At 41.8% G+C, this 10,893-nt stretch overlaps 1 protein-coding gene across 1 annotated transcript in view; it reads right to left on the reverse strand.

Annotated features, from left to right (window-relative positions):
- Positions 1-6,987: 6,987 nt before the first annotated feature.
- PLCL2 (phospholipase C like 2) overlaps positions 6,988-10,893 on the reverse strand; it is a 28,068-nt gene continuing 24,162 nt past the window's right edge. Inside the window, exon 5 of the mRNA XM_015810743.1 lies at positions 6,988-7,932. Coding sequence (XP_015666229.1) covers positions 7,804-7,932 — 129 coding nt within the window. The 3' untranslated portion in view covers positions 6,988-7,803. The remainder of the gene's footprint in view (positions 7,933-10,893) is intronic.

A 10,893-nucleotide genomic window follows, 5' to 3' on the forward strand; every position in this document is an offset into this window, starting at 1 on the left:
ATTTTACCTACAATGGAAGATTGGAGATTGAAAGTTTCACACCTTGCTGAAATGGCAAAGATTTCAGCTTATCTGAAGAATCACTCAAATGAACAATTTTTATCTATATGGAGAAGATGGATTGTTTATATTCAAAAGAAGCATAGAATAGTGGAATATAATTTAGGTTTTTAATTAATTGGTTTTTCTTTTTATATATTTCACTTATTTATGAATTTATATACTTTGTGGAGTTAGAGATATTATTAATTGTTTACTTATATTTGAATATTATCCTGGGATTAGGTTTGGGAAGTCTCGGGGGGGGGATGTGGGTTTTATATTATATTGTGTTATATTTGTGATGTTTTTTCTTTGTGATGAAAACAATAAAAATTTATATTGAAAAAAAAATGTTTTGTTTTGCTCTTTTAATTTGCTGTGCCAATTTTTCTGATTCTATTAAATTTAATTTATGTTTTATTTTTTCCATTTGTCTTTTCAGTATTTTCTTCTAGGTTGATTTCAACCTTAGCACCACCACTACCATTTAAAAAGATTGATGTCATGGTTCTGAAAGAAGCTCTTCAAAGAACTTTGAGGCATTGTTTACCTTAAAGAATCTTTTAATTTGCTACATAGCTTCAGCATGTACATAGTGAAGCCAAAATCTGAATTCTCCTCCCCCAGCACAGCGTAACAAAGCATAACTCACTCCTTCATTTAACAGTCATTAATCACATTCTCCAATTAGTTTGAAGTGTGAACTTTCTCTCCCGTTATCTCCTCTTGTTACAACTAACCTTGAAAAATACCCTACTGAAATATTGTTATGGCTAACTAGTCCCCAAGTACATTCTTCCCCCCTCAACTAGTCCCCCCCATTCTTCCCTTCCATCAACTATCTAATTTTAACTCTAAAAGTAATACACAGGTTAAATAGAAAATGTCTGCATCTTCATATTTTGTCAAGCAAGAACATCCGATGTTAGCAGCATTGACAATTGACTTGTGTCATTCCCAAAGGAGTGACACTTGCCCCCATGGTCCAGTGTTCTCCAGGATCTGCTGTATGCTACATACTTTTAAGGAGTGCTGTCTTTCTGTTGACAGCCCCTGTGGCTTAACTGAGGCTGCTCTGGGTTGCACAAGACCTTCTTTTTTGAAACGTGCTCCATTTGTGTGCAATTTTTGTAGGCTACACAAGAGCTCACCCCATTTTTGCGTGGCCTCTGCAGCCTCTAAAGGTTATGTGAGAATGGAGTATACTAGAATAGTTGTTGGGTGTTGATGAATACTGCCATGTCACCCAAAATGTTGTGGCCTGACACCTTTGCTATATGTGTCGTAGGTCTGCCATTACTGATCTGAACTCTGAATGCTCCATTCAAGTGATGGTTTCATGAAATTGTCTTGAAAATAACTTGTTGCCTTGACTCTTTGAATTATCAATATCTCTGTAGATTAATTGCTTCTTCTTTGATAACCTAGTGTGCTTTTAGTTTCTAATATTGTTTCACAAATTATATTGATTGGTTAATTATTAATTATTGATTTATTGCTTTAATCCATTTATTAATCATAGCATAGTGTTTAGACTTCTGGAACTCACAATCCCTGTTTAATGTTTAATAATCTACAGCAGTGTTTCTCAACCTTAGCAATTTTAAGATATGTGAACTTCAATTCCCAGAATTCCCCAGTCAGCTTGGTTTTGCAGATTGAGAAACACTGATCAATAGCATTAAAGCCTTGATAGAACTGGGTCATTAGGGTTTTCCAGTTCATAATACATTTATGTTATAAGGTCCCATCCAGAAAAAAATACAAGCCATGTGTATGCATTTTCATAGATTGATTCACTCTTAGATTTTTTCCTCTGCTGTAAAACATATTCATAGAACTGTGATATGCACAATTTACCACTCATCCAATTAAGCAGTTTGTTTAATTTGGATATATCACTATAAAGTGAAAAAGCTAACAAACTATATTTCTATCCTAAGAACTGTAATTTTCCACAACCCAGTATCTATTATGCAGAAAATAGTTCAGTTAAAACAGTTAGCTTATGCTTATTACAAAATCATAGGATTAAAAGAAGACTTTGGGTCTTCTACTCCAACTTCCTATCCAGTTCAGGAACCCTACCATTCTGTGCAAATAGAAGTCCAGTCTTCTCTTGATAACCTCCAGTGATGTAACACCCACAACTTCAGAAGCTTTTTTTATTGCGTATTAGCTCCCATGTAAGCAAAATGTAGGTGGTTCATTAGACTGCCTTAAACAATGTTCCTTATGCCAGGGCTTTTCAACCTTTTCACTCATTGTACCACTTTTAGGATATGGCAATATCCAAGTACCACCAGTCGCCTAGCAAGGTGTCAAAAACTTGATGACCCCCCCAAAAGGAAAAAAGTGATGAAATACAGGTAGTCCTCAACTTACAACAGTTCACTTAGTGACTGTTTGAAGTTACAATGGCACTGAAAAAAGTGCCCCCCAAGCCACAGCCGAGCAAGACACCTGCCTGCCCACCCAACGGTGCTCTTCCTCCTGTCCGAGGTTTTCATTGTTGTGAGCATTTCTGTTGAGGATTGGCAGTGGGGGTGGGGTGGGGGGTGTTTGGTTTTTATTCCCCCTGTCTGTTGGGTGGTTGCAGCAGGTTTTGGTCACTTCACATGACCCTGGGACACTGTGACCGTCATAAATATGAATCAGTTGCCAAGCATCTGAATGTAAATCACAAGACCCTGGAGATAAGGCAACATTCCAGCTGATCGGCACTTCTTCTGGGCTCAGAAGCGCCAGGATCAGCGCCGAGCTCCAGCTAGAGCCTGGCGCTGATCCTGGCGCTTCCGCTGAGCCCTGACAGCCCCGAAGAAGCACCAATCAGCTGGAAAGAGGCACTGATCCTGGTGCTTCCACTGAGCCCTGACAGCCCTGCAGTTCCAGCCATCTCTCGCTCAGGCTTGTGCGGTGCTGCCACAATTCAGCTTATTCCCCTCCCCCGCTACCACTTTTCTAGGATGGTCGCGTACCACCTGCCAGGTGCCAAGGTACCACAGGTGGTACCCGTACCACTGGTTGAAAAGCCCTGCCTTATGCTATATTTTGAGGAAGAAAAAGAGAAACAAACATTTGAAATAGATGTAGTAGTTGTGCAAAACATATAAAACCTTTCTGAATCTCTGGGCTGTCACAGAGATGCAATTCAAGTAAGGTATTGTTGAAAGAAAAGTCATCAGGGTCCAATCCAAGCCGGGAATAAACAAAATGGAGACTTTTTTTTTTTAGAAAGAAGGTTGTAGTTTATTGAAGAGAAGTACCACAGACACGTGACTCTGGAGCAGCTGACTACATATTGCTGGGAGTAATGGGTTTCTTTTTTAGCTTCTTGGGCTTTTGCGGCATGAACTTTGACCTGAGGTTCAGTGTGCCCTTTTAGTATTCTGATTGTGGTGGGTTAATCCTATTATGTCCTATAGATCATATCCTGCTTCCCTGGGGCTGTGGCTGATGGCTATGTCCTGTGTTGGATTTTTTGGGTGATGGGTTGTTAGTTCTAGGAATCTTTGTCTTTCTAATACCATCAGCTCCAAGCTTCTTGGCTATAGTCTTTCTGTAGGATTATCAAATCTGCATTTCTACAGACCTGTTTTCTGCTTTGGGCAGAGAGACTTGGGGATGGGTGGGTTTCTGCCTTTTAAGATCTTCTCCATTATTCCTTTGGGGAAATATAATATTCTGCCTTTTTAATATTCCCCAAAATATATCTTTCTCAGAAGAGGGTGCTGTCTACCTACAGTATAACTTGAGGGTATTTCAATGTATTTAATTGTTTCAAATCAGACAAATGAAAACATGCTACATGCCCCTTTAATTATAAGAAAGCCTTCATGCAATATGATTACATGCTGCTGTTTTCTAATTGATGCAAATAAATATGGCAAGTGATATCCTGATAATTTGATAGTTAACATCTCAACTGGTCAAGTAAACATGATTTTACTTCCACCTGATGAACTAAACATAAATGTAAGGTATTAGAACAGGGGTCCCCAACTTTTTGGGTTCTGCGGACTGACAGTGGTGGTTTTGGCAGTGGGGGGAATGGTTTCGCACATGCAACCTAAATCCCACACATGCACAAAATCCATGGAGAATCTTGTAAGTTTACTTACATGCAAAATGCTGAAGACATTTGCAGAAAATGTCTTTTATGAGCTTGGTTCTCATCATACAATGTGGCAGGTAGAGAACACTCAGAGGCTGAATTAGTTTGAGTTTTAGGGATGTGTCTGTAGGAAATGTAATTTAGTTGCTGGTCTGTGGCTTTTAAAGTAACTCTTGGAAACCTCTGCTTTGCCCTGCCTCTTTCCATTTTTGCAGTTGTTATAATGTCTGCATTTCCTTTGTTGTTGCAGTTATGTCTCACTCCCATTTTCAGAGGCCCTAAACTTCTAAAATTGTTTTTAATGGTTGTTTGGGCCAATGAGAAAAGGCTCAATAACAAAGACTGCCAGTATGCATTTTTTAGAATATTTTAAAACACTCTCAAAAGCTTTTGTGGTTATTCTCAACAACAGATTTTCAACTGCTGATCTACAAATGTCATGCAATCCAAAAGGCCCTGCAGTTGGAATTGCACCACTAAAAGGAATGATTACATTATATTCTTCACATGCTTTACTCTTAGCCAAGTAGTTTCTGTTTCCTGGAGAAATCAAAGCCAGCTCAGCACAGGTTGAATTTTGCCACTGATATTCAGACTGGCTTAAGCCTTCATAATTATTAAAAGAATCAAAAAATTACAGCATTACAAACAAAATGTGTCATTCTTAAATGAAAATTACAGGTACTTCTCAAGTTATGACCACTTATCCAATCATTCAGTTATGGTGGCCCTGAACAAATGGTACTTATATCGATTCTTCAAAGTAACAGCTGTTGCAGTGCTTCCTTCCTCCAGTCATGTGACCGAAATTTGAGCCCTTGGCAACCCAATTACACTAACAACTCCAGGGGCACTGTGAACTCATTTTGGACCACAAGATGGGTGTAATATAAAGAGGAATAAAACCTCACATGGCCAGCAGTTGCGCCATGAAGGGCCAGGGCATACCTTATCAGCAGTAGGAGCAAGAAAAGGGCAAGTCGGCTGCCTCAAAGCGTAAAGCGGTGAAGGTGACTGTATCTGGGCTGCTTCACACTGCAGCTCAAGGGCTTCTTGCAGCCTGACAGCCTGTGACAGCATGGCAAGCAGCCCCAGAGCCAGCCAGTTCTGGGGCTGCTTGCTGCCCCGCTAGGCAGAATGCAGGACCAGAAGGGCAGAAATAAGGAAAAATAGCGTTTGGGGAGTTGAAGATGAGGCATTCCCTTTACTTGGAAGAACTAAAGCTCAGGGCTGGGAGACAGTAAACTGTAAATTGCTTGGATTGGGGTGGGACCTCAGCTAAAGACTGATGGGATTTGATTAATGGCTGAAATAAACAATGTTGAGATTGCTATTGCTAAACATAGTCATGTGACATGGAGCTTTGTGATCACATCACTTAGCAAGCAATTCCAATAGACGTCATAACTTAAGGGCTACCTCTATAAAGCAATTTATTTAAGGAGACAGGTTGAACTGTCTCTACTGGAAATAAATATTGCATATTGCTTTAGCAGTAAACCAATATTGAAAGAAACCCTATTTTTGCTGAAACTTGAGTTGTACAGAGCAGAACACTTTAATAGAAGATGCCAGCCGATAAACCTACATATTCTGAATTACACTGAAATCATTTTTTGCATTGTACTTTCCAGTAATCTTTGTTATCATTTAAGACAATAAAGCAATCTAATTTTTTTTAATAACAAATGACCAAATCTAGTTGCTACTCCACTTAAGCATATCATCCTGACTTCTTGTGGTTGGAAGACTTTCACAGAACAAATGGATACTTTTACGCTCAGCATGTTCAAAGGGCCTCCCTGCATTACAGTATAAATTTTCCATCTTGTGCTGTCATTAGATTAGGGAGTTAACAGCTACCTATGTACAATTGGAGAAAAAGTTCAAAGCTCAATGGGTTTCACTTATTCCATTTTCTTTTTGCACCATCAAATCTTTGATGGATTACTTTGCATGAATTATGTTTCAAAATCTCCTTTGTGGAAAAGATAAAAACCTAGCTGAGGACTAGAAACAATATATTCTTTTGTTATAGTTAATGTCCAGAGACAGTGATAGGAATGTATACAAGTAGATAACACTATGCAACAGAAATCAAACTTGACTTTTAACACTAATTAATGGACTGCTTGTGATTCCCTTATTAGTATCTCTTTATTATTTTTATAAATAACTCAAGGCAGCGAACTATCCAACATACCTTCGTCCTCCTATTTTCCCTACAACAACCCTGTGTGGTGAGTTGGGCTGAGAATGAATGACTAGCCCAAGGTTCGCTTTCATGGCTAGGACAGGATTTGAACTCAGGTTTCTCGCCACATGCCTTAACCATTAAACCAAACTGTTTCTTCACAAATTGTTTCTTCATCCTAGGGATACCACCATTGGGACTGTATGCAGAACAAAGGACTAATAGTTAAGATATAGAGTTATCAATAAGGAGTCTCTCTTATAAATAGGGATAAAATGGTCAGAAAATTATACTTTTTGGATAAAATGTTAAAAACTGGTTAAATCTCTTAAAAATTAATTAAATGTGCTTCAACTAAACTGCAGTTTATTATTTTCAAGCTTATAGCATAAACTTCATAAGACAGATCTTGTCTTATATATATTCATATTATAGTGAGTATGAACTTCTTAAAATAGATTACAGCTATGCTGAAGGATCCAGAGGTTAAAATTTTATTAAAACCTGTGACCAACAGGAATCAGTTTAGGCAACTAATACGGGAACTGTATCATAAAACATTTTAATGTGAGTACCTCACATCCACAAAATAAGAAAAACTATTTACAAAATGTTGTTTACAATTTGGTCACTTTTATATTAGCTTTAGACATCTACAGATGTTCTTGGGTAGAAACAGGTATGTGCCTTACTCAGGCATTTAATGGCAGATTAATTGCATATTTTTTATATGCAATGGCTCTCCCTTAGTGCACTATGCCAGAGTAAGCACGTTGTATTTACATTCCTCTTTTATTTATGGCTCAACAACAAAAGAAACCCCAAACAACAGGACTTTCCAATCTGAACACTGCCAAGTTTCTTAATCACATAATTCTGTAAAAGGTCTTCAATTACACAATTCAGTAAAATGTGTAGACTTCTATAGTTTTCCTCTCTTATTTTTTACAAATCATGTATCAGCAATGGCCTAATTGTCCAAGCTACCCTAAATCAAGGAAAGTATATACAACATAACTAGATTCCCTCCCTCCCCATATCAAGGCACTTTTCTAAGCAATGACAAATGCCATTAAACAAATTTAGAAACCCAATTTGTTTCTCTTTTAATAACAATGGTATTTTCTGCATATAATTCTTGAATTATGGCATCTTTTACATGTATAAAGGATGCTTTAGCCAACAATATTATTTCCATGAAAATAATTCAATTGCCTTCATATATAGAGTTGCTACATACATTCACAGTTTTCAGAGATTGTAATTAGCTTCTCCAGTTGTGCTTTTAAAACTCCACGATTCCTCCCTCCCCCTCCCCCAAAAATAGTAAGTGCAAAGAAAAATGTCTTGTGCAACTACAACAGTTACAGAGTTACAAACTCCAAGGGAATGAAAAATTTTTTCATTCTCAGTTTCTTTCTTCCGGTTTTTCAGGTATTGATTCTAAGCTTCTTCATGGCTTTGAAGATTCAACATTTGCAGGTACTGGTTTATTCAATCCACATGAAACAGCAGCATCGTGGATTTGCTTTAGGTTCTCCAATGCTTCATTTTTAGCATATTTCAGAAGATCAGCTTGGCCCTGTTAAGAAAAAAAGGAGTTTCATCTATCAATATTAAGTCCATTCTTCAGCCTTTATTTATCCTACAATACTCACCCCCCCCTTCACAAAGATGAAAAACAGATTGCTTTCAGCTAAGACACATGAAGATAATAGGGCTGGACTGCTCTGTATCCAAGTGGTCAAATACATATTTTTAAAAGACAAGAATCTTTCCCACCAAACAACTTTTGGCAAAAGCAAACGTTTTTGTATTTTGAGCGGAATCCAAGAACCCATGGAAACCATGAGAATTTGTTACTGCTTGTGATCCAGCAATTATAACGATCATACATTGTACGTCTTGTTTTTTCAATGATGAAATTAAAACACTGTGCAAAGAATTGGGAATTTCAAAGTGCCCAGAGGCAGAACTGGGATAGGCACTCACCAAAACATGAAAGATTTTGAATACTGTATTCTCAAGTGTTCTGTCTAAAATCTCACATATTGGGAAAATTCAGCTTGCATATCAGATATATAATTAATGGTGCAAAAGCTGTATTTGTGTCATACCTTTAAGAAAATAAATATATTTGAAAGCTGGAATGATTGACTTTAATTAAGGACTGCTAAAAATGATTAAGTTCTGCAAAGCTTCAAAGATGGAGAAGGTAGAAAATGTACACCTGTCTCAGAAGCATAGTTAGGACAATGTAATCATAGTCACAGAATCTCCTAAGAATAATGAAAGCCAATGATATTTTGATCAAATGATAGGTATTTATAGAAATTTAAAAAAATAAAATTACTTTTGCCTGAGTCAAATAATTGGATAATTACCGTATATACTCGAGTATAGGTCGACCCGACTATAAGCCGAGGGACCTATTTTGCCACAAAGAACTGGGAAAAAATGGTGACTCGCGTATAAGCCAAGGGGGCATTTTTCAGCAAACACATTTTTCCGCCTGGGCTAATCATCCTCTTTGCAACCCCACCCCTCTGCGCGCGATTGTAGCACTTTGCACAAAGGAGCAATAGTTGATAACATGCCCCACGTCAGCTGGAAGGGTATTCTCGGATAGTGAGAAGCTGGAACCGGGCGGGCGGGCGAGAGAGGCGGGCAGAAAAAAGAAACGAGGGGGGGGGAAATCCACACACGCTCGCGCAGGGAAAGGGGGAAACGGGTGGGCCGGCCGGCTTCCCTCTCCTCTTTGTGTGTGTGTGTGTTTGTTTCTCTCTCTCTCTCTCTCTCTCTCTCTCAATTCTCCCCCACCCCAAAAGCGGGGAGGGGGCGACCTTGCAAAAGGGAGGGGGCTTCTCCCGGTTGCGGGGAAGGCTGGAGGTGCGCCTTTCTCGGCCAGCCCAGGTAAATTCGGCCGTATTCTTCAATACGGGCCGGCCCCAGCAGTTCCGGGTGGTTGCCGGCAGTTGGCTGTTCCTCCCTGGCCGCCTCGCCCCCCCCGGCTCTGTCGGTGAGCTCCCGGCAGAGCGCAGCGTCGCCAGGCCTCCCCCCTTCACGCGAGGCGTCTGGCGTTCCCCCTCGCGCTTGGCTGCGGCGGCCCGGGGTATTCCGTCCCAGCCTCAACACGCAGTGCCGCAGGGAACGGAAGGGAAGGGGGGAGGGGGCATGGACCTCGTATTGTACTTCTTAACCGACTTCTTATGCCGGCTTAAATGGGCCCGACCGGCTCTTTCCGCGTGGAGGTCGGAAGGGGCCAACCGGGAGAAGCCCCCTCCCTTTTGCAAGGTCGCCCCCTCCCCGCTTTTGGGGTGGGGGAGAATTGAGAGAGAGAGAGAGAGAGAGACAAACACACACACACACAGAAAGAGGAGAGGGGAGCCGGCCGGCCCACCCGTTTCCCCCTTTCCCTGCGCAAGTGTGTGTGGATTTCCCCCCCTTTTTTTTCTGCCCGCCTCTCTCGCCCGCCCGCCCGGTTCTTTCCCCCAGTTCTTTGTGGACTTACAATATCCGAGCACCATTTAAAGAGACGCCGAAGGCAGACGGTGCCCAACTGCGCGCCTTTCCCCCTTGGCGGGGTGGTCTTTTGCAAAGTCTTTTGCTGGGATATTGTAAGTCCACAGCAGCGCGGGCGGCGGCAGCAGCGGCGCCGTCTCCCGCTCCGAATCCCAGGCTGGAGTCAAGCCCTTTTAAAAAATGCTGGCTCGGGAGCAAAAGCAAAAGGGCGGGGGAGTGGGGCTTCGTTCATGCGCGGATCCCCTACGCTCGTATTTATTTACCGTGTTATGACCCGGCTGGCGGCGGCGGCAGCAGAAACAGCAGCCTCCTTCCTCGGTTAGCTCCGATTCCCTCCCCCCCCCGTGTCGCCTCTGAGCTGCAGGACTCCGCCCAGCTCATTGCCGCCGCCAACGCCGCCGCCCAGCTCGCCGCGGCGGCGCGTTCGGCTGGCGGTCCCAGCCGCCCAGCTCAAGACTAGGAGCAAGAAAGGCGGACTCGACGAGCGGGCGGGCGGGCGAGTGAAAGAGAGCAGCCTGCAACCCCCGCTGAAGGCCGAGCTCGGGTGAGTTACCGGTAACTTCCTGGACGCCCGTTTTAGTTTGGTTTTATCTGATTATCTGTGGGGGACTCACCCGCAGTTTGCAGGAGCGGGACGGCCGCGCTCGCAGCCCGCTCCTTTCTCTAGAGATACCAGTTTTGCAAAAGGCAAAAGTTTGGGTTGTGTGTTTATTTTTTTCCTTTCCCTTCCCTCAATCGGAGAGACTCTCCAAGGTTGAGCTCTGGAGTTTTTGGTGCCCTCCGAGATTTTATTACCGTAACCTAACCGGGTAATAATCGGGGTTTTGTGTGCGTGTGTGTGTTTTTGTGTTTTAAAGGAAAACGGGGAGAAAAAAAGGGCGGGGAAGTTGCCGGTCATTCGTGCTTGCTGTTGGCATTTATTCTAAGGGAGAGACATCAGCTTGGGGGTTTTTTTGCGTAGGGGATCTGCGCTTGAACGAAGCCCCACTCCCCCCGCACCTTTTGCTTTCGCTCCCGAGCC

The sequence above is a fragment of the Protobothrops mucrosquamatus genome, unplaced genomic scaffold (assembly GCF_001527695.2).
Source record: "Protobothrops mucrosquamatus isolate PMUCROS unplaced genomic scaffold, P.Mucros_1.0 scaffold18, whole genome shotgun sequence".
Taxonomy (NCBI): domain Eukaryota; kingdom Metazoa; phylum Chordata; class Lepidosauria; order Squamata; family Viperidae; genus Protobothrops; species Protobothrops mucrosquamatus.